At 58.9% G+C, this 23,689-nt stretch overlaps 9 protein-coding genes across 9 annotated transcripts in view; 4 read left to right on the top strand and 5 right to left on the bottom strand.

The window, feature by feature from the left end:
- SPRG_20924 (hypothetical protein) overlaps positions 1-973 on the top strand; it is a gene marked incomplete at both ends in the record, with an annotated part of 3,840 nt that extends 2,867 nt beyond the window's left edge. The window contains 3 exons of the mRNA XM_012350206.1: positions 9-73; positions 126-336; positions 386-973. Coding sequence (XP_012205596.1) covers positions 9-73; positions 126-336; positions 386-973 — 864 coding nt within the window. The remainder of the gene's footprint in view (positions 1-8; positions 74-125; positions 337-385) is intronic.
- Positions 974-1,005: 32 nt separating this feature from the next.
- On the bottom strand, positions 1,006-1,980 carry SPRG_10527 (hypothetical protein; the record flags this gene model as incomplete). The annotated part of the gene is made up of 4 exons (XM_012350177.1): positions 1,006-1,280; positions 1,322-1,453; positions 1,500-1,730; positions 1,786-1,980. 4 exons carry the CDS (start codon positions 1,978-1,980, stop codon positions 1,011-1,013), a joined length of 828 nt encoding a protein of 275 aa, XP_012205567.1. The 3' UTR covers positions 1,006-1,010.
- A 34-nt stretch (positions 1,981-2,014) lies between these two features.
- On the bottom strand, positions 2,015-4,637 carry SPRG_10526 (tRNA uridine 5-carboxymethylaminomethyl modification enzyme GidA; the record flags this gene model as incomplete). The annotated part of the gene is made up of 15 exons (XM_012350176.1): positions 2,015-2,301; positions 2,347-2,403; positions 2,447-2,669; positions 2,715-2,911; positions 2,959-3,153; positions 3,201-3,320; positions 3,367-3,549; positions 3,597-3,718; positions 3,772-3,854; positions 3,900-4,012; positions 4,057-4,156; positions 4,197-4,298; positions 4,346-4,378; positions 4,425-4,450; positions 4,499-4,637. The coding sequence occupies 15 exons, from the start codon at positions 4,635-4,637 to the stop codon at positions 2,015-2,017; spliced, it is 1,980 nt and encodes a 659-aa protein (XP_012205566.1).
- Positions 4,638-5,187: 550 nt separating this feature from the next.
- SPRG_10525 (hypothetical protein) lies at positions 5,188-7,603 on the bottom strand (the record flags this gene model as incomplete). Its single annotated transcript, XM_012350175.1, has 12 exons — positions 5,188-5,318; positions 5,361-5,480; positions 5,521-5,635; positions 5,687-6,316; positions 6,365-6,508; positions 6,566-6,639; positions 6,683-6,757; positions 6,801-6,963; positions 7,018-7,221; positions 7,271-7,360; positions 7,407-7,491; positions 7,537-7,603. The coding sequence occupies 12 exons, from the start codon at positions 7,601-7,603 to the stop codon at positions 5,286-5,288; spliced, it is 1,800 nt and encodes a 599-aa protein (XP_012205565.1). The 3' UTR covers positions 5,188-5,285.
- A 330-nt stretch (positions 7,604-7,933) lies between these two features.
- On the top strand, positions 7,934-11,740 carry SPRG_10524 (hypothetical protein; the record flags this gene model as incomplete). The annotated part of the gene is made up of 20 exons (XM_012350174.1): positions 7,934-8,064; positions 8,111-8,402; positions 8,452-8,531; positions 8,575-8,871; positions 8,913-9,059; positions 9,106-9,223; positions 9,268-9,395; positions 9,444-9,570; positions 9,636-9,794; positions 9,841-9,921; positions 9,972-10,074; positions 10,123-10,217; positions 10,263-10,385; positions 10,432-10,648; positions 10,692-10,748; positions 10,797-10,858; positions 10,910-11,061; positions 11,109-11,245; positions 11,289-11,490; positions 11,534-11,740. The coding sequence occupies 20 exons, from the start codon at positions 7,934-7,936 to the stop codon at positions 11,727-11,729; spliced, it is 2,904 nt and encodes a 967-aa protein (XP_012205564.1). The 3' UTR covers positions 11,730-11,740.
- Positions 11,741-11,796: 56 nt separating this feature from the next.
- Positions 11,797-13,831, top strand: SPRG_10523 (hypothetical protein). The gene is made up of 10 exons (XM_012350173.1): positions 11,797-12,158; positions 12,209-12,266; positions 12,321-12,515; positions 12,562-12,676; positions 12,723-12,815; positions 12,868-12,964; positions 13,008-13,157; positions 13,205-13,311; positions 13,355-13,593; positions 13,643-13,831. The coding sequence occupies exons 1-10, from the start codon at positions 11,809-11,811 to the stop codon at positions 13,733-13,735; spliced, it is 1,497 nt and encodes a 498-aa protein (XP_012205563.1). The 5' UTR covers positions 11,797-11,808; the 3' UTR covers positions 13,736-13,831.
- SPRG_10522 (hypothetical protein) lies at positions 13,775-17,627 on the bottom strand (the record flags this gene model as incomplete). The annotated part of the gene is made up of 15 exons (XM_012350172.1): positions 17,411-17,627; positions 17,192-17,366; positions 16,890-17,145; positions 16,654-16,848; positions 16,439-16,601; positions 15,942-16,393; positions 15,746-15,886; positions 15,589-15,700; positions 15,232-15,545; positions 15,032-15,184; positions 14,844-14,984; positions 14,744-14,803; positions 14,012-14,695; positions 13,858-13,965; positions 13,775-13,807 (listed from the first exon to the last, which is right to left on the bottom strand). Exons 1-15 carry the CDS (start codon positions 17,598-17,600, stop codon positions 13,775-13,777), a joined length of 3,177 nt encoding a protein of 1,058 aa, XP_012205562.1. The 5' UTR covers positions 17,601-17,627.
- Positions 17,628-18,059: 432 nt separating this feature from the next.
- On the top strand, positions 18,060-20,420 carry SPRG_10521 (hypothetical protein). Its single transcript, XM_012350171.1, has 12 exons — positions 18,060-18,151; positions 18,200-18,379; positions 18,424-18,809; positions 18,854-18,926; positions 18,974-19,168; positions 19,218-19,418; positions 19,471-19,564; positions 19,615-19,855; positions 19,900-20,011; positions 20,054-20,092; positions 20,136-20,230; positions 20,276-20,420. Exons 1-12 carry the CDS (start codon positions 18,086-18,088, stop codon positions 20,382-20,384), a joined length of 1,791 nt encoding a protein of 596 aa, XP_012205561.1. The 5' UTR covers positions 18,060-18,085; the 3' UTR covers positions 20,385-20,420.
- A 7-nt stretch (positions 20,421-20,427) lies between these two features.
- On the bottom strand, positions 20,428-21,487 carry SPRG_20923 (hypothetical protein; the record flags this gene model as incomplete). The annotated part of the gene is made up of 6 exons (XM_012350205.1): positions 20,428-20,573; positions 20,622-20,691; positions 20,734-20,772; positions 20,818-20,878; positions 20,925-21,262; positions 21,305-21,487. The coding sequence occupies 6 exons, from the start codon at positions 21,485-21,487 to the stop codon at positions 20,428-20,430; spliced, it is 837 nt and encodes a 278-aa protein (XP_012205595.1).
- Between the last annotated feature and the right edge of the window lie 2,202 nt (positions 21,488-23,689).

Here is a 23,689-nt window from a genome sequence, read left to right as displayed (position 1 = left end):
TTGGCGAGTGGGCGACGGCACTGCAGTACGCCAACATCATTGGCATCACAATCGTGGCCATCTTCATCGTCATGTCTGTTGTGTCCTGCGTGATGGACATATTGTCTGATGCGAGATTCGTCTAGGTACCACTCGCAAGCGTTTTACAACCAGTGCAATTACGACTTTTCGGTTGCGGTCATGGTGCCCATCTTTTCGCTCAACGCGACCGAGTCGAAGGACCCCGTGAGCTGCAAAGCGTTCCTCGAGAGGAAGAGCGACATCATTTTCCACCAAGTGTTTGCTTTCATCATCCTCGAGCACGTCGGCTTTATCATTCGGTACCTCGCGACGCAGGTACACTCTCTCGACCCACGACCGACCGGTTCAAAGGACGTACTTGTAGGGCGACAAGGTCCCGCGCTCGATCGGCAACCCGAGCTACGTGCGCCTCAAGCAGCTGCGCGAGCTCGCGTCCAAGCGGTCAGCCGTCGTCGAGCAGTTTGAGTACATGAAGCAGCTGCGCGTCGTTTTCGACAAGCACGACCGCGATGGCATCGACCACTTGTACGAAGAAGAGCTCGTGTCCTTCCTCGCCGAGTGGGTCGGCACGGACAAGTCGAAGCTTGCGCCGTATGGCTCGATCCTCTTTCGCTACATGGACAAGAACCGGCTCGGGAAGGTGCCCTTCTCCACCTGCTGCCTCATGCTCCGCCACGCCGAGTACGACCGGTTCTTCTCGGTGCTCCTCGGCACTTGCGACTCGCTCGACAACTTTCGCAACGACCGCATGCGACTCTCGCTGGCGGACGAAGGTCTTGGCGCCCACGCCCGGCACCTCTCGCGGTACCAGTCGCTCTCGAGCCACACGCCTCGCCAGAGCCACGACGGCTACGACGGCGTACCCAGCGACGACGACGATTCGTCGTTTGTGTCGCTCCGACTGCGGCACGCGTACAAGTCGGACGACGAGACGCCAACGACCAACGTTTAGTCGACTTTTTTACAACACTCTATTGGAATGAAATGCTTCAGTGCATGTCGACCTGCACCACGTTGCAGACAAAGGCCGAGTAGCCCATCTCCATGAGCCGGAGCCGCGGCGCGATCGAGATGAGCTTGCGCTTGACGGGCGAGAGCTTGGGGTCGGCGGCTGCGGGCGATGAAGACGGTGGCACCATCGTGCCCGGCGGATCGATCACCGTCTTTTTCTTGGGCGACGGCGGCACCCGCGCCCCCGGCGTCTTGACGTTGATGCTCTCGACGACAAAGATGTTTTGCATCGCGTACGGCTCGAGCATCTAGCAGCTCGCGGCGCAGTCGTCGAGTCGACGCAGCACACCTCGCCCAGCGCGAGCTTGACGACGCACTCGACGAGCGCATCGATGCTCTTGGATTCGACGCAAATGGTAAAGTAGACGTCCTTGTGCACGGGCCGCGCGTCCAGCGCCACGTCAAAGGTCGATATCTCAACCTAGTTCTGATTGCTAAGCAGTGGTTCATCGGATGAATGAATCTACCTGGACGTTCTGAGACGTCATGGCGAGGCGCCAGAGGTGTCGGTCCTTCCGTAGACGTAGACGCTGCATGGGCGGCTTGAGCTCGACCTGCTCGAGCTCTTCGATGCCGCTACCGACCACCGCCTGCTTCACGGCATCGTCCGAGCCCATGTCGACGGCGGCGGCCGGTAGCCGCTTCTTAAGCCACGTCTGTGCGCCGCAGACGTCATCGATCGCCTTGGCAATCTTGATCTGACGATGTTATACGTTTGCTTCCCCATCGTAAAATAATAGTATGGAAGGGCACCTCCAGCTGTGGCGACGACGCGAGGTTGCGAAACTTGATGCCAATGTTGGGCGTCGGCAGCACGATAAAGACGTCGGTTCGCTTCTCGGGCAGCATCGCTTGGCTCACTTTGAGCGCGTTGAGCGTCACGGCGAGCGAGTCGAGGATCTCCTGCGTCGCCTCCGAGAGCGTCCCGAACATGCGCCATTCCCACATATTCAAAAAGCGTTTTTGAAACCAAAGGTGTCTTTTAGTGGTGGTGGACTTTTTGTTTCGAGACAAACTGGTACAAGAGCAGGAGGGTCGCCGAGCGCACGCCCGAGATGCGACTCGCAGCGTGCAGCGACGTGGGCTTGGCGGCCGAGAGTTTCTCCTTCTCCTCGTTCGAGAGCATCGGCAGCGCGAAGTAGTCGAGGTCTTCGGGCAGCTTGATGTGCGCCTTCGAGCGCAACGCCGAGATCTCTTTGGCTTGGAGTCGCAGCTGCGTCTGGTACAGACACTCGGTCTTCATGTGGGACCGGACGCTCTCGTGGATGTCTAGATGTGGATCGTCAATCCGAGATTTCCAGAGAGAAGAAATACTGGTACCATGCGGGTAGTTGTACGTCTTCCAGATCGCGAGCATGTCCTCGCACGACACTAATCGTCGAGTTGAGTTTGAGAGACGCCATTAGCTTCGTACCTTGGGGAAAGGCGAGGACGTCGGCCGCCGACCGCTTGACGCCGTCCTTGGAGATGGTGATGCCGTCGATCTTGCACCACTCGTGCGGGTCCATCGAAAAGTTCTTGAGGTGCGTCCACGCTTCCGCAATGTGCGCTTCCTTCGCCTGCAGCACCGCAAGGCGCTCGTCCGAGACGAAGCCCGCCGCGTGGCCACGCGCCGTGAGCCGCAGGTCGCAGTTGTCCTGCTCCCCGTTCGTAATTCATCCAAAGTCGAAACATTTAAGTACCTGGCGCAGCAAGAGGCGGTACTCGGACCGCGAGGTAAACATGCGGTACGGCTCCTTGGTGCCGAGCGTCACGAGGTCGTCGACGAGGACGCCGATGAAGCCGTCGGCGCGGTCCAGCGTAAAGGCGGGCTTGCCTTGCACGGCGAGGCCGGCGTTGATACCGGCGAGGACGCCCTGCGCGCCTGCTTCTTCGTACCCTGTCCCAACGACGTCAATTCACATGGAAAGGTATAGTAAAGAAGACCTGTCGTGCCGTTGATCTGGCCCGCGAGGAAGAGACCGGGCACTTGCTTCGTCTCGAGCGTGTGGTGCAGCGATCGCGGGTCGATAAAGTCGTACTCGACCGAGTAGCCAGGCTTGACGAGCTTGGCGTTCTCCAGACCCGGGATCGTCTGAATGAGCTGGATCTGGAGGTCCTCTGGTAGCGCTGTGCTCACACCTGCACAGTATCAGTCGCAGCTCATGTTTGAACCAGTGATTCGATACCGTTGGGGTAGTACACGTCTGTGTTGAGACCTTCGGGCTCGAGCCAGATCTGGTGGCGCGTCCGGTCGGCGAACCGAGTGACCTTGGCGTCAATGGACGGGCAATAGCGAGGCCCAATGCCTATTGCAATTGTCTGCGGACGCAAGTGGTCGACGAGCCCTTGTACCTTTACCCTCGTTCTCCGAGTACTGCGGAAGCAGCTTGATGTTATCACGCACAATCTTGTGGGTTGCTTCGTTCGTGTAGGTGACGTGGCAGGGCAGGAAGCGGTCTTCGAGCGGCAGCGACTTGCCTTCGTTGAGATACGAGAACGGCGTCGGGACGTCGTCGCTTGGCTGTGCTTCGAGTCCTATGAACCGCGTTCCCACGATGTGGCACGAGACGTCACACTAATACCGTCGAGGCAGATGCTACTGCCATCGAGGCGCGGCGGCGTGCCCGTCTTGAGCCGCCCGAGAGGAAAGTTGAGCCGCTCCAGCGTCAGTGCGAGACCCACGGATGGCGGTTCGACACCGTCTCTGCGCAATATATAGTGTCAAAGACAGATATTTCAAGCCAGAAAGCGTCGTACGCTTCACGCAGCTTGCGGCCCGCGGGGAAGGACTTGTCGCCGATGAAAATGCGGCCGCGCAGAAAGGTGCCCGTCGTAATGACCTAGATCGCTTGAGCTTTTTTGTTTTTTTCGAATCATCAGCATACGACGGCTGAGGCGGGGATCGTTGTGCCGGACGACGTGATGACACCCGTGACCTTGCCCGTCACCGGACAGATTGTAATGTCTTCCGCGCCGTCCTCGACCATGGTCAAGTTGTCTATCGCCGCCGTGTGTTAAATAGTGTGACGGGCAGAAAGGTACCTTGCGCGCGAAGCGCATCCTGCATGTTGGCGCGGTAGATGTCGCGGTCCATCTGCGCGCGCGGGCCGCGGACCGCCGGGCCCTTGGACGCGTTCAGCATCTATCAGAGCTGAGCTTTCTCATAGCTTATTGCAGTGTACGCGGAATTGGATGCCCGCCGAGTCGGCCACGCGGCCCATGAGCCCGTCGAGAGCGTCGATCTCGCGCACGAGCGTGCCCTTGCCAACGCCGCCGATCGAAGGCTACACAAACGCCTGAGGCTTTGGATCCTCCACTTCAATTCCCATACGTTGCAGGACATTTCGCCAACCGTCTCTAGTTTCTACACATTGCGTTAGCGGCAACCAGCAGTGAGATAGTGGAATTACCTGCGTCAAGAGAGCCGTCTTGGCGCCTGCGTTGCGCATGAGCATGTACATTTGGCATGATATAGTCGACGTACCGGTGCGCGCAGCTGCGGCTGCCGCTTCGCAGCCAGCGTGACCGCCGCCAATGACGACCACGTCGTAGGCTCGTGCAGCTTGGGACAACCAGCGAAGGCTCGTCGCCCGACGGGCGCGCTGGACGCGGGACGCCAGCATATTTCTCACTCTCCCGCCGTTGCCATTGGCCAACAAACCTATGCCGCTTTGATTGGTCCAAAGGTGGCCAATCGGACGACGCGATGGCGATCTGACCAAGGTCTCGGATATTCACATGGACAAATTGACACGCGAACCTCTTCATTACTTGGTGCCAAGCGATGAGTCAGAAGTGACTCCAGCGAGGTTTGCATCGACCGACAGTTGCTGGCTGACGATGGCTGTATTGTAACTCGATGTTGATACCCTGCCAGCCACGCCATCAAGCCGTTGCTACTCCGCCCAATGATTATATTGATCTCCACTGCAACACCGTTCTTATCTTATAGAGCTCCATAAAGTCATGTGCTCTATACTGTAGCATTGGCTTCTACGGGACGACGCGCCTCTGGTTGCTTTCCCAAGACGAACTCGAGGAGACTTGCAAATTTGGACGTTTTCCATCTCACCATTCGATCTCTGCATTGGTGACATGTGAATGCGCAGTGGCCAGATAGTGCGTAGCTGTGTCACCACAACATATACAATGGAACTCTATGAAGTCGGTGGTGCGGTGAAGACTAGAATTGTTAGGTTGAACGACAACATTAACGTCGAAATGCTTGATTAGTGTTTGTTGACGCAATGGCTGCATGGAAGTTGTAGGCATTAAATAGCATCGCGCGACCGGTTCTTCCTAGCCTGCACAGGCGTGAAACGACCTGCAATGTTGCAAGGGCGTACCAGAGCGAGCATGAGTTCTTGTTCGCGCTGCTGGAGGTGCTCGAGTCGCTGGTTCATCTGGCGCACTTGGGTCAAAATATCTTCATCGCCAGAGCTTTGTTGCTGCGACTGCAGCTGCGCCTACAACGTATTTTAACTTGATGCGGCAAGTATGTAGTACCTTGAGCCGCGCATTTTCCTGCGTCAAGCGGTCGATTGTTGCTTGGGCCGCAAGGGACGTCGGCTTGGCTTGCTGGTACTTTTCTAATGTCTCTTGAAGTGCTTCGTTCTCGCGCCTACGATCAAACCGAGATCGCTACTGTCGGTTTGTATCGGCGATACGCTACGTGAGATTGCCAAGGCGGTGCTCTGCGTAGCCTTGGTTGGCGTGCAGCTGTGCATTCTCCTGTTGGAGGTAAATGAGTTGGCTCTGGTACGCTGCGACGACGCCGCCGAGCGCGTCCGACTCGGGCGCGTTCGCCTCAATATGGAGCGATGGCTTGGAGGCTAGCGGTGGGATCTGTCGTGGCGCTTTGGCTCCCATCTCTTTTTCGTGCTTGGCGCTGCTCGTGATGCCGTGCGTGTGCAGCTGCTGCTTTAAGAAGGCGTTTTCTGTGCGCAAGAGCTGGTTCTCGTGGCGCAGGCCCGAGATGAGACCCTCCTTCGGGTCGGTTTGCACGGTCGGCTTGTTTTGAATGTTCTTGGCGCGCGTCGCGTAGTTGAGTGTGCTTAGCGTGTCTTCGAGGAAGCACGGCGCAGGCGAGACGCACGCCACCATGAGCGTGAGACTCTGGCCGCCGAGCGAGTCCATGAGCAGCTTGGTGAGCTTGCTGTCGCGGTACGGCACAAAGTTGGCGTTGGCTGCGACGCCGCCTTTGGCGCCCAGCGCCGATATGACCTTGCCTAACGTCATGAGGCTCTTGTTGATGCTCGACGTCTCCTCCGTCTTGGACGACTTGGTGTCTCGGAGCCGCTCACTAAATAGACACATTTTCACTAATCTACTAATCTTTCGAGAGAAGTACCTGCCCGCGAGATCGACAAACGAAATTTTTCCAAACTTGCCGACCGCGTGGCCGTCGGTCGGGTCGACGGCCTCTTGGTCCAAGAGCAGCGTCAGGATCGAGTGACTTCGACTCGAATCCTTGTTCATCTCGTGGCTCCCGACGCTGATATCGATAATATATTGATACATTGATACCAGCCGTCGCAGTAGATGGACGCACCGGCGGTTTTTGTGGCCTTCGTCGACGACCGCGACGACATCGTCGATCGTGTCGCATTGCACGACGAGTAGGTTCTAGTCGACGTTAGTACGTTGTAGCGACTAGCTAATACTGTACCTGCACGTAAAAGCCGTTGCGGTCGTTCCAGCGAATGTTGAGCGTGCCCGAGGCCGGGTTGAGCAAGTCGTAGGCCTGTCGAGGTGTTATAACACAGACATAAAGGTTCGTGAAGCACTTGTTCGTTGTAGATCTCGCAGTACGAGGCCTTGAGCGTGTACTTGGTACTGGACTGAGCCTCGATCGCGTCGTAGAGGTACCGGATCGAGCGCGGAATGAGACCGTCCGACGCCTCGTGCCGCCGGTCGCGCTTCTCGATCTTCTCGTCGAGGCCCGACATGCTGCCATTTGGAGTTGAAGCTGCGAATCAGAGACTTCGCGATGTCTATTGTCACCTGTAGGTCTTGCCCGACCCTGTCTGGCCATACGCAAAGACGGTCGCAAGGTACCCCTCGAGCGCCGAGTCCAGAAGCGCTGTGACGCCCGAGAGCTCGAAAAACTCGGACTGGCCGACCTCTTCGGACGCGCACACGTCAAACTGGAAGCTGCGCACGAGCTCGCGACCGCCAGCGCCGGCCGAGACGACCTGCAGCTCTGTCCTAGTACACACACGGAGGATTCGAGGCTGCGATGTACTAGAGATTCTACCGGTTGTTGGACGAGAAGCGCAAAACAGGCGCTTCGCCCCGCGCGGCTTCGGCGGCGTTGAGCGGCCGCGTGCGCACGATGACGCGGACGCTACGAAGATGCTTATTGCGACGAATGGACAACCATCGAGACGCACGTGCTGTCGGGCTTGCGGCTCAATGCTGTCGGAGGCGCGTTCTCGGCCTTGCGGCTCGGCGCTCGGGTCTTTCGCAGCGCAGCGCCTACCAAGGCCCTTGGCTACAGCCTAGGATGCATGTTCGATGTACCCAGCGGCGGGTCCTTCCGCGCCGAGCCTTGGTTCGCCGGCGGCTGCGGCTGCTGCCGGTGACTCATTGCCGTTTCACGCGATTACGTTTCCTAGTCGACATTCGACTAACTAAACGATGTCAAGTGTCTCTGAGCGCCGCCCTAGGCACTAGCGCGCTATAATACGGCAATTCTGGTCTTGGGATACCAATGCATTGTGTCTGAGGCCGTGTCCCTCATTCATATGCAGTGTGAAGCGTGCTCCGTCTAGAGCGGGTCTTAGTTAGTCGATCGTCTAGTCCATCGCCAGGCGTGGTAGTCGGTGCTGGCGCCGCACGTTTTGATTGGCCAAAATACTCGGATCTTGCACAAAACCAGGCAAGTTGCAAATTTTGGCCGTATCTCTCGCTCGCGACGATGGCCGAGGTCCCGCCGATGGTGCGTGACACGACGGCCCTCTGCTGGGCCGCAGGCATGGGCGACACGGACCTTCTGCTCCAGCTCATCGACGCCGGCGCCGACGTCAACCTCGCCGACTACGACCAGCGGTGCGTCATGTTGCCGGACAGGTCGGTCGCTCATGGGCGGCGCTAGGACACCGCTGCACATTGCGGTGAGCGACGGCAAGTCGAGCGTCGTCGAGATGCTTCTCAAGGCCGGCGCCAACGTCTACAAGAAGGATCGGTGGGGCGCGACGCCTCTTGACTGCGCCAAGGACCCGAGCGTCGTGAGCGTCCTTGCGCAGTTTGTGCGGTTCCAGTCGGACGTGCCATTCGCATCGGACCGTGCGCGGCCGCCCCTAAGCCGGCGTTCTCCACACAACTTGCAGGAGATTGCGACCGCCGCCCGCAGCGACGTCCTCGACCCGAGCACCGTCTTTGCCGCGGTATGAAGACCGCCCTTTTCTTCCGCATATCTCCGCACGCCGCATGTAGGTGCAAGCCGGCGACACGGAAACCCTCAAGCGCGCCTGGCTCGACGGGCTCAAGGTCGATGTGACCGACGCTCTTGGCCGGTACGACGTCCAGGATTATCGCGTTGCACTTCAATGCGAATAGCACGGCGCTGCACGTGGCGGTCGAGCACGAACAACTGGACGTGATCGAGCTCTTGCTCTCGGCGGGCGCCAAGGTCGACGCTGCCGACGCGGTCGGTCGCACGCCCATGTCGCTGGCTGTCGACGCGAATTCCAGCGCGATCGTCGACGTCCTCCGGCAGCGACACCAGCCGCCGCCGCCACCGAGCGACAACCGCATGGCCTTGGCCTTTGAAGCCATCAAGCGCGGCAACGTGGCCTACCTCATGCAGCTCGTGCCGCAGAGCGTGCACCCCGATGTCCAAGACTACGATGCGCGGTAGACCATGCGCCATCGACATATCGCATGACTGTGGGTAGGTCGCTTTTGCACGTCGCTTCCAGCGAAGGCGACCTGCGCATGTGCCAGTACCTCGTCGAGTGCGGCGCCAACGTCAACGCGCTCGACCGCTGGGGAAGCTCGCCGCTCGCCGAGGCCACGTACTTTGCCCACCACGACGTCGCCCGGTACGCGTCCCCGCGCAAGCTCTTCGCATGAAAATGGGCGGCGTAGGTACCTCCGGGCGCATTACGCAGTCGAGCACGGCCACGCGTACGACGAAGCGATGAACCAGATGGACCCAAGTGTGCTGGACACGGCCATCGAGCACGTCCTTCGCACTGTTTGCGCCGTACTATCGCTGCGTCGAGATCCTGCATCTCAAACCGCTCGTAGGCCAAGTGGAGCTTTGGCGAAGCGTGCATTCCCGTCAAGGACGAGGACAGCGACGGGTGCGCGATCGTTCTGCACTCGGTCTGGTTTCGCCCCCACAATATCGGGGACGACAATGTCGATATGACAAGGTTTTCCATGTTACAGCAAGAAACGTTTGGGCTGAAAGAATCGCCTAGGGACGCGATGCTGCCGGTGCTGCATGCGGCGTGGAGCCGCCACGCCAACGGCGGCGCCAAGCTCGACCCGATTCTGCTCTTTCGCAAGGCGCGCGGCCTCATGCTCGTGGACCCGGGCCAGGACCACGTCGGGCGCGTCTACAGGTATAGTTCAACACATGCAATGCACGGAAGCAAGAGACGAGCTTGTAGCGGCCAGCAGCCCGAGTGGGTCGCCAACCTCACGCACACGCCGCAGTCCAAATTCTTTTTGGGCCGCATGCGCGCAAGGCGGGGCTCAAATCCCTCCTCTCCGTGCCAATGGTCGCCAAGCTCGCCGTTGTCGCCGTCCTCTCCTGGTACAGCCACGAGGTATTCCTCTCCGATTCCTACTCCATCGAGTAGCATTCAGCTATAGAGCTATGGGGAAGACGTCGCGTACGTGCAGCGGATCCAGCGCCTCGTCAAGGGTGTCACGCTCCTCTGTTCGCTCAAGCACGTACGCACACGTGTTGTTTCGAGGGAATAGATCCGCAGACGTCGATGTAGGAGACGCATTTGGGCATGTCGCGGTACCAGTACTGCTACGCGCTCGAGAGCGCCCTCACAGGCGCGGGCGAGCTCTTGTATCCCTCCGTGACGGCGGACGAACGTGCGTCGTTTGGAGAGAATTGACCTTCCATTGACACCCCGAACGTAGTGGCGCTGCACGACGTCGTGTCGCTGGCGCTGACGTGGCGGCTCTTTGACTATATCGACAAGATCGCAACCTCCATGAGCAGCGAAGACCACTGGGTACCTGCATATATGTGTCGGCCAACGTCGCTGACTCGGATCTAGGCGGCCGTGAACATTCTTGCGTCGCTCGTTGGGCTCGTCACAAAAGGTCTCTTTGATGACGTGATCTCGGGCGCGCTTCTGGAGCTGACGCCGGACGACCTGACGCCATCGATCACGACAAAGGTACTTGGATCGCAACTTGCTATTGCCTTGCATCCCATAAACGTAGGCGGAACTCGTGCAACACGTGTTCTACTACCTCTCGTACTGGACCGCCGTGAGCCCGACCGAAGGCGACTTCTTCTCCAAGGTGCACCATCTCTACAACGAGCTGCAGCGCCACGTGCATCCGTCGACGGCGCCAGCACCCGTACTGGTCGTCGAGGAGCCACCGCCGGTAGCGTCCGACGAGCTCGAGTGCATTCTCTGCAAGTACAAAGTGTCGGGTACGAGTGCCAGTATGCGGGCCTTGTTGCTGATAAGCCGCAGGTCACATCCACCGCGGGAAAATGCCGCCGCCGGCCGTCGTGGCCCCGCCACCGCCACGTGCGTTCGCATCTACCTTGATACATTGAAGTAAAATTGTGTGGCTAGTCGCCCCACCACCGAGCCTCTTTGGACGCGTGCCGTCGCCCGTTCTCCGGGAGCTCGAGCAGGTTGCTCTCGATTTCCTAAATCTGCGCACTCTGAGCGCGCGCACTGGATAGCTGCCGCGCCTCCTCGCCGACGAGTTTGATCGGTCCGGACTCCAAGCCAAGCTCGCGAACCGCGCGTTCGAGGGCTTTTCGTCGACGCCGTTTACGATGAGCGACGTCTACGATGCGCTCGGGAGTGCCCACGACCGCAAAGGCGCGTTCCGGTGCGTCGTCTCTCGCTGTCCATTCTTCGTTTTCTACGACGTTCTAGACCGTCGACGCCGCCGCCGACCGCCGCGCTCCTCTCGATCCTCAACACGATCTTGGTCGATCCGCGTAGCGTCGTGTCCCACGACCAAGTGCTCACGCTGCACCGCGCCGTGTGCGAAGCCGCAGGCGAGACGGGCGGTACGTCAACGATCGTCGCCTCTGCATCTCATCGTGAGCGGAGGCATGGCGCGGGACAATGCGGCGGTCGGGTACGCCTCGGAGCGCATCTACCGCGTCTTTTTGCCCGCCGAAGAGATTGCATCGGCCCTCACGCTCTACGTTCGGACGCTCAACCAACCCTTTCAGCACCCGCTGGTGACGGCCTACTACGCGTTTGCGGCGCTTGTCTTCTTCATTCACCCGTTCTACGACGGCAACGGACGGTGCGCTGTGAAGTCGACGTTTAGGGTTTTGAGTTGGGACTAGGACGGCGCGGCTCTTGGGGAACGTTCTCGCGCGCAAGGGCGGCTATCCCAGCATTTTCCGGCACGTCGACAAGACGATCCAGCTCACGCCGTTCCTTGAGACAGCGATGCACACGCTCGAGATGCAGGAGACGGTGCGCCGGACCCGCCAAGGCCGCCTCGCAAAAGGCAGCAAGACCACGTCGACGTGGTTTTAACCCTACCCTCCATCGCACACTATATAACGTGCGACACGATTTAAAGAAGCATACTATTTGCGAACGTTCCACAGCAGTGATGGTCAAGGTCTTGCTCTGCGGCGACGTCGGGAGCGCGTGGCCCGCGCTCCGCGCCCGCGTCGAGAAGCTGCATGCGTCGGCGCATGGGCCCTTCAACATGGTTCTCTGCACGGGCGCGTGCGACGTGTCGGCGCTCGACGACGCCGCCTGGCCGCTGGCCGTGTACGCGTTGGCGGCGCCAGGAACGCCGAGTCGCACGATCACCAATCTCCATCTCGTCTCGACCAATACCGTCCTCGAGCTCTGTGGGCTTCAAGTGGCCTTCTTGGCCGATGAAGCCGCTGGCGCTACCTTCGCTGCAGCGCTGGCGCCCGTCGACGTGCTCGTGTCCGCGGCCTACCCCGACGGGTACGAGGGTCTCTACTGCTGCGTCTACGACTGCTACTGGCATGGTGTAGCTTCGACGCGCTCTTGCCAGATAAGGTTCCGGTCGCGATCCAGCACGTGGGCTCCAAGGTGCGCAGCAGTACCATCCATTTTTGTCCAAATTGCGACGCTACGGTGTGCTAGGAAGCGCGGCTCGCGGCCCAAGCGGCGGTGCCACGATACCACATTGTGGGCACGCACGGCGTCTTTTACCAGCATCTGCCGTACGTCACGGACGTCCCGAGCGCTGGTCGTCGCGTCTCGCGTCTCATTGGCCTCGGCCACGTCGGCGCCTCGACCGACAAGGACAAGAAGTGGCTCCATGCGCTCAACCTCGAGGTGCGTTCCGCCAATCAAATCACTCGAATACAAATCCGCGCGCTAGCCGCTTCAACACGGCGTCTCGGTCGAGATCCCGCCGGGCACGACGCAGTCGCCGTTCCAAGCCAAGCGTCGCGGCGACGCCACTGAGCTCGGGGCAAAGCGTCTGAAAACCGACGGTGCGGGATGATCGCTAGAAACACGCAGCCACTTGAATCGGCATAGGTCTCTCGGCCGACAAGGTCCAACAGCTCACGCAGCAAAGCCAGAGCGCCGGGCAGTTTCGCTACGACCCGGCGCTCGCAGCGCAAGGCCAGGGTACACACACGCATGGAGGAACGGAAACTGGCTGCTTGATCCTCGTCTGCAGGTGCCCACGAGCAGATCCGCCGCCCCGTCGTTGCCAACCGATCCGAGTGCTGGTTCTGCCTCGCGACACCGACGGTCGAGACGCATCTCATCGTGAGGTACACTTCGGATTACCAAGAGACGAGGTTTAGTAAAGCGTAGCATTGGTGACGAGGCCTACGTGGCGATTCCGAAAGGTCCGATCGTGCCAGACCACGTGCTCATCATCCCGATCCAGCACGTCTCGAGCATGCGCAGCCTCTCGCCGGCGGCCGCAGCCGAAGTCGACAAGTTCAAAGCGGCACTGGAAAAGTACTCGATCGTTTTTCGGATTCCGCAGCATCTCTGACGCTTTGTAGGTTGTTTGCGAGCCAGGGCAAGTCGCTCATTTTCATGGACCGCAACGTCTCGACGCTCGGCGCGGCGCACGCCCACCTCCAAGTCATTCCCGTGCCCGTGGATGCCTGTACACTTCTTCTTCCTCGACAGGATGCTTATGGCTATCCTAGTGGCGCACGTGGGGCACATTTGCTTCGAGGAAGGCAAGCAGTACAACGTCGACTTTGAAATGCTGTCGCCCGACGCGCCGCTGCCGACGTCGCCGTCCGAGTACTTTTTGGTGAGCTTTCCCGACGGCGCTGGCGGCTACAACCGACTGTACCACGTGGTGCGCGGCAAGCACTACATGCAGTTTGGCCGCCACGTGGCCGCCACGCTCCTCGACATGCCGCGACGAGAGAACTGGAAGGTACTTCAACAACTCCCAGCTTCCCGTCGCATCCGATGTCTCGCTCTAGTACTGCGTCGTGCCCAAGGACGAAGAGACGGCCATGACGGACGCATTCCGCAAGGCGTTTGCGCCCTTTGATTTCACGGCACTTCGTGACTAAGACGCGTCATTCTTGCGACAAGCTAGACGCATCAATTCGCTAGACGGGCTCGTGCTGCGAGGATTCCGAGTCCTAATCCAGTAACGTTCATCAGGATATGCAGGACATGCGACGTGTAGTACGATAGCCGACGCGTGGTGTGGCTGGTTGCTGCCGTTGGTCATGGACGACGACGCCGCTCTTCGCCCGCGGCGGTACTGCACCGGTCCGTCCTGGAGCCGAATTTGCCCCTACACGTATCATTCGTATCCAGACGACACAAGTGCCTGTGTGTACGTTGCGGAAATCGTCGAGCGAGTCGTAGATGCCGAGGAGCACGGAGAAGAACCGGTCGTGGTGCGCGTGCTGGAGCATGAGGCAGCACGTGGAGAAGGGCACCTTCCCGAGCTGGTTCTTGTCCATGTAGCGAAAGATCTGACCGCTGCGACTCTGAAGGTCCGACACGTCCGTGCCGACCCACTCGGCGAGGAAGCAAACGAGGTCGTCTTCGTACAAGTGGTCGCAGCGATCCACGTCGTAATTGTCGAAGATCTCGCGGAGCTCGCGAATGTACTCGAACACACTGGCGTCGGCCGTCCGAGCGCTCGTGAGCTCTCGGATCTGCTTGAGGCGGAGGTACGCCGAGCTCGAGATGGCGCTCGGCGTCTTCTCCAGCTGGAGCACCAAGTAGCGGCAGATGAACCCGAAGTGCTCGAGCACGATGAACGCAACGATCTGCCGCATGCCCCACGCCTCGGACGGCGCAAGGAAGAGCGCGCAGGCCATCGGGTCGCGCGTGAGCGACCGATTGAGCGTCTGAAACGGTACCATGGCCGCGTCGCTGAAGCTCATGTCGCAAAAGTCACCGTTCCAGTCGCTCACGACCGAGCCAAAGTGGTACATGACGATGAGGCCCGAGACGACCGTGATGCCAATGATGTTGGCGTAGTGCAGCACGGTGGCCCACTCGCCGATCGACGTCTACATCTCCCTATCACTCTGCACGATCAAAACATATGAGCAACGTACGTCGCGCCGGGGCATAGGTCGCCGGTGGCCGAAGAGGAGTCGGAACGCGTCGCCACGGACCTATAGACGATAGGAGCGTTGAAAAGAAGCGCGTGGCTACCTCGAGGACGTTGTTGAGGAAGGCGGGGAGCGGCAGAAGCGGCCACACGACCGTGAACATGACTATGTACGAAAACTGGATCGACGCGTCGAGGTAGTCGTACGTCGTGTCAAACACGGGCAGTCGGGACTCGGCCAGGATCTATGTCGTCGGTGTTTCGGGCTGTAAGAAGGTTGAATCAGCCATACCTCGTACGCTGTGTACTCGTTCGAATCGTCCGAGTACCCGAGGACGGGCACGAAGAAGCGAGTGGAGCGCGACACCTCGTCCGCGAGCTTGTGCGCCGTCATGTTGGCCTCGCGCCGGTGCTGGACCTTCTTCTCTTGCATCGCGCGCACGCACTAGACGTATACTTGAATCTCAATCTCAATACAAACAAACGACGAACTTGAAAGCCGGCGAGCCACGAGTCCGAGCACGCCGACCGACATGTCGCGGGCTTGCGGCGGATCTTGCGCACGACGTAGGGCAGCCCAGTCTCGAGGAGCATGTTGAGGAGCTGCGTCACGACGAGCGGCGTCACAAAGAGCGTGTCGAGCGTGAGGGCGGCGGGGTCCCACTCGTAGATGACGGCCCAGCCCCAGCCAAAGTGCCGGAAGAGGTCGTTGACGTAGTTGCCGTACGGGAGATAGAAGAAGGCGAGTGTGAGGAACCAGAAGAACCAATTGGACCACACAAAGACGAACCGCCGGTGCACGAGCCCTAGTCGCAACATTTGTGAATTCGCCGAGTGGAGGAATTGTACGGTTTTCAAAGTCGGATTTTTTCGCCAAATTTTCCCACGAGACAAACTTGGCCGAGAACCAGTTGAAGAGCTCGAAGAACACTGTGTCGATGAGAAGCCCGAGCAAGACACCCTATTCGTTGCTAGGTATTGAATATGTATAATGGTGCGGAGCTACCTGGATGAGGATGTACGCCCAGCGGTCCGTGCCCACCGTCGACGTGGGCGACTGGAAGCAGTTGATAAACTGCCGGCAGTTGCCACGCTCGGCACACACACTGCCGTCGCAGACAGGGGCGAGCTTGGACCACACATACCACTAGAGGACAGCGCAATATATCACTTGATGGGATGCAGAGGCGTATTCGCAGTACCTGGAGAAAGGGCATGAGCACGATGCACTGGAGGAGCGAGCTCAGGGCGACGAAGAAGACCATCGTGGCGCGAATGAGTCGCTTCTTGCTCTCCTTGGGCGTCTTCTCCATCTCGTGCGTGATCTCGTTCTTGGTCCAGACGTACTCAAAGGCCGGGTTCTCGTCGTTGCGCTCAAAGATCGTGTCGCGGTAGCTGGCTAAATTCCACTTTTCAGTGAGCACGCGCGTCTCGCGCTCCCAGACAAGCATGAGCGCCGGCGCCCAGACCGCGACGACGCCGAACCCGAGCACCGAGAGCCCGAGGAGGTACTTGTTCCAGACGTACCCGGGCACCCACCGAAACCCGAGGTAATAGAGGACGCAGAGCACGGTGAGCGGCAAAAGCATCTTGCTGTAGATGCGCATAAAGGCAAAGAGGAACGCGACGCGCTCGCCAAAGTGCAGCCGCAGCTCTACGAACATCTGCTTGAAAGATTGATACAAAAACGCAATTCGACCTTCGATGGCCCAGCGCTCCGAGGAATTGCCTGCCGCCTTGCGCACGTCAAAGGTGCGCTTGCGGTACTCGGCGAAGAACGTGTTGTTGAAGACGCGGTCGTGGAGTGGGAAGCAGTGCTCGATCACGTCCCAGCACGAGAGCTCGTTCGAGTGGTCCAGCACCTGTTGCCATACAGTTGATACATGGATATTACTTTCGTGGGACAGTGCAGACCCAGTCCTCGACGTCGTAGTCGCGCAGAGCGTTGCGGATGAGGTTGTGCGTCAGCTGGAGCTCGAGCGCCGGCGAGAAGCACGCGTTTCGAAGACTCTCGAGCGTCTCGAGGCCCAAGCGCGACGTCGCCTGGCCGCGCTTGATCGCGAGCTCGTCTTTCTCCCGCCGAAACTCTTGCAACAGCAGTTCCTTGTCCTACAAGCCATCGATCGCGTGATCCAGGCCACATGCTCTACCTTGTACGGGTCGATGAGCACGCAAATGTTGTTGGTCTCGTTCCACTTTTGCGCATGGTGCGGGATGCTGTTGTCGTTGTCGAGGAGGATGACGCCGAGCCCCGACTGCACGAGCCGCCGAATGCACTTGATCTGCATTGCGCCGACCTGGTCTGCGTAGTGGCGCCGCAGCGGCTTGTCCACGCGCCGCGGAAACCGCTCTTTGAGGAGCTGCTTGACTTGGTACGTGTTGCGCAGAATGATTGCAAACGTGTACCTAGACGATACACATGAGGACCCGAAGAGATCGGGCGAGATCCGACCGCTGGTTCTCTGGAATCGAGACGCTCGGGACGCTCAAGTCGGCGACCTTGGTCGTCCTGCCGCTCGTCTTCTTGGCGTCGGGTGTTGCAGGCCGCAGGGCAAATACGATGCTGTCGTTGAGCTCCGTGAGCACTGGCGCCTTGCTCGTCGTGCTCGACACCGCCGAGTGGGGACCTACATCGCTTCCATGCTAAGGCGTCGCAAGTGTAGCCATGTACGTTGGTGGGCAGAGCACATGGAGCGTGTGTCGAGTGGCGACGGTGGCGCATGGCGCGTTGGCGGCCGGACGCGCGAGAGCGGTAGCTTGGGTGGCAGCGCGCCTGCCGCTGGGCTCATGAGCACCGAGTACGTGCCAGCGTCGTCGTCGTCGAACGAGATGCGACGGTCAGGGCTTGCGTCGCTCTGCATGCTGCCGGCTGGGAATATTGAAACTCCGGTATCCTACAGAATCCTTTCGTGTGCCAAAGGTTGAAGTAGGTGCGCCTTTCCGAATCCAGATTCCGGTTGGATACCGTGCCGGACGAGATGCGAGATCTTCTCCAGCGGCCATGGTCTGGCGACAGCAGATCATCAGGTGCTTGGCATCGAGAAGCTGCGCCACGACGCAGATTGCATACGAGGTAGACGTGCAACCCATGGGAAATGCATGTTTAAACATCACACTTTGACAAGCTGGTTTGCGATAGAATAACCCCGTCGTTTCTCGCAGCAGCAGGCAGGATCTGGAAGTAGAATGTACTCATCTCTGCAAGAGCTATCTGCAAGCGCGTACACGTTCGATTCCTGGCCCCATGCATTGCAACCAGCTGCGCTAGGCGGTGCCTTATTTTAGGGCGCCATGTTGGTGCTCCTTTCCTAAACGCAGCCTGAAACGGCAGCATACAGCGCTTGGTATGGAGGTCGAGCGGTGCCAGGACGACGCCGTCGCGGCGATCCGCGCTGCCATGGCGGACAGCAAGGTACATGGTGGCAAGTAAGGTGAGGTGACAGCGGCTATGTATGCACAGGCGCAGCTGGCGTCGGTCAACTCGATCCTTGTCGGCTTCAAGGGTGGCCTCGACCGGCTCGAGGGGCAGATGATGCCCATCTACAGCCTCACCGAGAAGCTGCGCGAGACGCAAAAGAACATTGACATTAGCGTACACGAGCTGCGCGCAGTGAACGAGAACTTTACGACCGCCAGCGACGTACTACGAGGCTATGGGCCTTGCCTCAGCATCCTCCTGTATAGGTCGCGACCGTGCTGCAGCAAGGCGCCAAGTACGACCAAGAGCGCTACATCAAGACGATGCACAAGCTCTTGCGCTCGATCGAGTTTCTCGAGCTCCACCGTGGCTACGAGGGCTCGGGCAAGGCGCTCGACCACGCCCGCCACGTGCTCACGCAGGCCCAGGCCAAGTGCAAGTCGGACTTTGTCTCGGATGTCGCCCTCGTCTTGCGCTACTCAGTCAGCGCACAGAGTCTGGTTGCGTCCACGCTTCACGACGCCGACGTCGTCAAAGGGTCGAAGCTCCTTACGTGCCTCTTGAGCACGAAGCTGCCGCCGACGGCGCTGCTCGTCGAGTACGGCGAGCGACGACTCAAGCTCGTGACCGAAGCACTCGACAAGGTCAAGGCGTACGTCATTTCCATTATCTCGGTCGTCGTTAACGCAGACATAGATTTAGCAAGGATGACGCAGGGTCGCAAGCGCGCATCGCCGAGTACCTGGACAACATCGTGCTCGCCATCCACGTACACTCCCCATATATAGAGCAACACCTAGAAAGTCCACGTACTAGGCCGAGAAGGAGCTCGCGAACCGCGTGTTCCCCAACGAAGACTTGGCCCACGCGGCGCTGAGCTGGACGGTTGCGCCGCTGCTCGAAAGTCTCACAAAAGACGTCAAGGAGGAAGATGCCAAAGACGTCTTCCAGCCCATGGAGCTCCACTACATGTTCAAGTCCAAGAGCACGTCGTTCCGGGACGTGCTGCAGGTTGAATCTTGGTTTCAATTCTCTGGATTATTTATGCGCCATTGCGTAGCCGCCGCTGCGACTGCGCGAGCACCCAGGGAGCGAGACGACCGAGCCGTGGAAGCTCGTGGGGATCATTGGCAAAATCGAAGAAGGTCTCGCAGCCACGTCGCGCGTCAAGCTCGGCGCCTTCAAAGAAGACATTGCCGACTCGGTGCTCCACGACAAGCTCGGGCTCAAGGACGGCAACGTGCACCCGATCTCAAGCCACGTATGTGTTTATTGTATCTTGAACGTGGTGCTACCTACGTGCGTGCGTTTAGACAATGCACTTTCTGCGCGAGCTCAGCGACCACGTTATCGCGCTCGAATGTCTCCTCTCGACCGACCAAACGAGCAACGTCACGTACTTTGTCGGTACGTATCCTAGGAAGCTACCTGTCCATGTGTCAATTGGGTGATTATAGACTCGGTGTTGATGAAGCTGCTGGACGCGCTGCAGGCAAAGGCATCGGCCGCCAAGGCGCGCGGCGACCTCAAGGCCATTTTTCTCGTCAACAACACTTTTTACGTGGCGAGCGCGATGGCGCAGCTCGCAGGCGACTTTGCGAGCCAATCCCCGGTCGTGACGACTGCCATCCAGCAGACCATGCAGCCCAAGGTCGCTGCGCTCGGCGAGAAGGCCATGGCGGGCTTCGTCGAGGCGAGGTACGACTGTTTAATATCACGTCTCGTCCTCAGACTTCGAGTAGCTACGACGGCTTTGAGAGCATTGTCGCCGACCCGAAAAGCACGTTGCAGTACAAGAGCAACAGCGCCGTGCTCACGCTCGAGAGCGGCCGCCTCCTCAAGGACAAGTTTGCGGTGGCCAACCCGTCGCAAGGGAGATTCTCACATCGTGTCTAGCGCTTCAACGCCGCGCTGGAGGAAGTGCACACCCACCATGTACGGCGTGGAGGTATATTCTCAACTCCGAGCATTCGAGTAGAAGGCGTTTGTCGTGCCGGACGCCGAGCTGCGCGAGAAGCTGACGACGATGGCGGCGCAGCGCATCGTGCCAGGCTACCGCGCGTTCTACGACAAGTGCGTGCGTATGATTGGGCCGAACTCATTGCGCGTCGGTCGTAGGTACGCGGGCATCCAGTTTTCCAAGAAAAACATGGAGAAGTACGTCAAGTACAAGCCCGACACCGTCCAGAGCATGCTCTCGGACCTCTTCCAGGGCGACCACGCATAACCACTCCAAGCACATACTACATCCACGTGAATTACGAGTTGAGCTACATGGTGAGCGTTGCCTCCTGCACCACCGAGTCGACGTGACGCGCCTCTTTGATTGGGAACGGCAGCTTGGTCGGGCTCCGCTGCTTCTTGGTCGGCGAGTTGGCGTAGAAGGCCAAAAAGTACTTGAGGCTGCGGCAGCGACCTACACCATAATTAGTGAACCTCAAACTCAAAAATGCTTGCGACGTACGCACGGCGAGCGCCTTGGACTGTCCCTCGAGCATCGTCGCATACGTTCCGTCGTGGTACTCGATGCGAATCTACGCACATGGTATCGCACTCTACAAGAGCACGCTCCGGACCTTGTACGAGCGTGTGTCGACGTCGCCCGTCTTTTCGCCCTGCAAAGAGTGAGGATTCAAACCATTTTTGGCGATATTGCAGACCAAGCAGTCGACCGAGACGTCGGCGATTTCCGCAAGCTGCCGCACCACAAACGTGTCTTTCCTACGTCTTCTTCATGGGCACTTAGGTATTATCTTTGGGAACGTACCCGCGCCCGAGCACGTGGCTAATGCAGCCGCGTTGCGAGATGGAGATCGTGCCCTTGTTTCGGTCCATGCAAAACACTTCGACTTCGCTGCAGAGAAAGCAGAGCGCGCCGAGGAAAAAGAGGAGCACGTCAAAGAGGTATTGCCACCAAAAGCCTTTCGGGAACCGGTAGATGCTCGTGGACGAGAGCGCATACGTAAAGAAGCCCGCGCCGCCGAGGAGGAGGAGGCCGAGTCCCCAGAGGTGGTACGGGTACGTCACAAACTTGATCTTCTTGAAGTCCTGCGAGTGGTTCTCGGGGAAGAGACAGTCAAAGTTGTCGTTGCGCCGCGTGGATTTCTACTCGAGTGCGATCATACTAGACTCCTATGCGCGTCGTACGTTCATGTGCAGCCACGTTTGCGTGATCGAGTATGTCTTTTGGAGAAAGCGGCCGCCGGGCGACGTCGGGAGGCGACGAGACGACGTCGGCTCGACCGCCTGCTCACTCTCCTCGCTTTGCTGTGATTTGGCTGGCGTCACGATGCTGTTGCGCTTGGCATCGTACGTCTTGGCGGCTGTCATCTTCGAACCGTCGCGAAACCGTTTCTGTCGTGTTTAGAGGCATATTTTCTCGCCCACTCTACGTTCACATTTAGTTCACTACATGAAAAATACTTTCCAACCCAAGAATTGCAGCTCCCGCCGCAATGCCGTCTTTGTACGCTAGTGCTCCATTATCCTGGTATGAACGTTTCGTGGTACCAACGACTCCAACCGTGCGCGGACTTCCTCATCGGCCACGACCAAAGGGGTTTTATTCATGGTCGCACGCTCCTGACCAACGTGCAACGCCTGGAAGACACGCTCGAGTACATCCACCGTCACGTGTCGTCAGGAGTGCTTGCGCTCCTCGACTTTAAGAAGGCTTTAGACCACGTCGATCATCGCTACCTACACGTCGCACTTCAGGAGCTCGGGCTTCCACTGGAGCTTCTTCGTACTGTCCCGTGCCTTTACTCGGGGCAAGCGTCCCGTCTGCTTACCAATGGCTATCTCTCTCGTCCGTTCGAAACCAGACGCGGTGTGCTCCAAGGCGACCCGCTCTCGCCACTGCTCTCTGTCCTCGCCCTCGAACCAATGTGTCAACTGCTCCGGTCGCACGGCCGTGCTATAGGCCGTGCGCTGCGCTGCAGGTTCGGAGCTACGAGATTGATAAGCGCCTTGGTCGGCTTCAACGACTGAACCAGCCGCAGCGTCGGCATGTTAGGCAGAGGCGAGTGCGTGAGGACATGCGTCTTGTCTCGGTTCAGCTTGAATCCTGAGAGGCTGCAAAAGGGTCTACGAGCGCCAGCTGGCGCTGAAGAGCGGCTTCATTAGTCGTAAAGAGTTGGGAGTCGTCGGCAAAACAGCTGCTGGCGCTGAAGAGCGGCTTCATTAGTCGTAAAGAGTTGGGAGTCGTCGGCAAAACAGCTGACGACGTGTGTCATTGAGTTGATCTGGAGGTCTTCCTGGGCATGGTAGCGGAGCTGGAGGCACATCGGTTCGAGCGCCATCACGAAGAGCAGTGGCGAGAGCGGGTCGCCTTGTAGTTCACTCCGTTTGATGGAGAAGGGCGACGAGAGGTCACCGTTGACGAGGATCTTGGATCGGCGTCCTGAGTACAAGCATTTTACTATGGTGCAGAAGCGCTGCGGGAGACCCCACTTGTGGAGCACCGCGAGCAAGCAGCCGTGGTCGACTCGGTCAAAAGCTTTCTCAAGGTCGAGGAACGCGATGGCTGCCTCGGGCATGTGGCGGCGGGCGTACTCGAGCCTTCTAGCCGCTCAATGTTGTGCATGATCCAGCATCCTCTGATGAAGCCGTTCGGATTCGTGTGTACCACGAGGTCAGCGCACGGCTGCAGCCGATTGGCCAAGACGGCGGTGAGGATATTGACATCGCTGTTGATGAGGCTGATCGGACGGTAGCTGGCAGGGCATTTGCGATCGCCATTCTTGTGCAAGAGGATCGTCGTGCCTTGGACTTGGTTCGGCATAAGCGTTGCACTGCCGCTTCCATCTTGTGCTCTTAAACTTGTGCGTTGTGTTCCAGTCTAGAAGAGCTTCTAGAAGTTCTAGACGCCGATTGATGTCTAGTATCGCTTTTATGATGGTTTGGCACGGGTGGCGGTTCAGGTCTTTCACATCTTTTTGGGTGCTAGCCTAGCACCCATATAGTCATTCTACGCAAACCACCATGCGTCATCGTCAAGAGCTTGCGAGAAGAAGGTCGTATGCTGGGGTCATGGACCATATCGAATCACGGAGGTGGCTAGCGAGTCGTCGGTACTGCGCGACTTGATCGTGGAGCTACTGGTTCTCGAGACGTGTGAGCTCGGAGACGTGGTGGGGCTGATGGGCGACATCTTGCCATGCGACGAGCGTTCCGCGGAGGACATAAAGCTGGCGCGTGAGGTCGAGGATGGCCTGTCGGAGTGCCGAGACCTCGTCAATGTCGGCTCGTCGCTGAAGTCGTTTGGCTTTGCGGTTGTGGGCGAGCTTTCGCGCGCGAGGTGTGTTGGCGTCGTGACCTATCCTTTGTGTCTTGATCATACCTGCCACTCGTGGTGTGCGGCTTGTTTTTGACTTTTAAAGTTCTGTGCTTGGGTACCTTTGCCTAGCACTGCCAGGCAAAAAGGTAAAAAGCCCACATCCAACTTGTCATGACCAGCACAGCTCTACATGTCGCGTTATTGACCTCTCCATTTCGCCAATTCAGCCTCATGTAAGCGCTAGAAGCAGCCAC

This window comes from Saprolegnia parasitica (assembly GCF_000151545.1).
Source record: "Saprolegnia parasitica CBS 223.65 unplaced genomic scaffold supercont2.62, whole genome shotgun sequence".
Lineage (NCBI taxonomy): Eukaryota > Oomycota > Saprolegniomycetes > Saprolegniales > Saprolegniaceae > Saprolegnia > Saprolegnia parasitica.
This window is presented reverse-complemented; position numbering and strand designations above follow the sequence as displayed.

Bases quoted from the DNA above. Each gene is read 5' to 3' on its own strand.
- SPRG_10523 (XM_012350173.1), top strand. From the start codon at position 11,809: ATGGTCAAGGTCTTGCTCTGCGGCGACGTCGGGAGCGCGTGGCCCGCG. The intron at 12,816-12,867 runs GTACACACACGC...CCTCGTCTGCAG, and splicing joins GCTCGCAGCGCAAGGCCAGG to GTGCCCACGAGCAGATCCGC. The intron at 13,158-13,204 runs GTACTCGATCGT...GACGCTTTGTAG, and splicing joins TTCAAAGCGGCACTGGAAAA to GTTGTTTGCGAGCCAGGGCA.
- SPRG_10521 (XM_012350171.1), top strand. From the start codon at position 18,086: ATGGAGGTCGAGCGGTGCCAGGACGACGCCGTCGCGGCGATCCGCGCT. The intron at 19,169-19,217 runs GTTGAATCTTGG...GCCATTGCGTAG, and splicing joins CGTTCCGGGACGTGCTGCAG to CCGCCGCTGCGACTGCGCGA. The intron at 19,419-19,470 runs GTATGTGTTTAT...GCGTGCGTTTAG, and splicing joins TGCACCCGATCTCAAGCCAC to ACAATGCACTTTCTGCGCGA.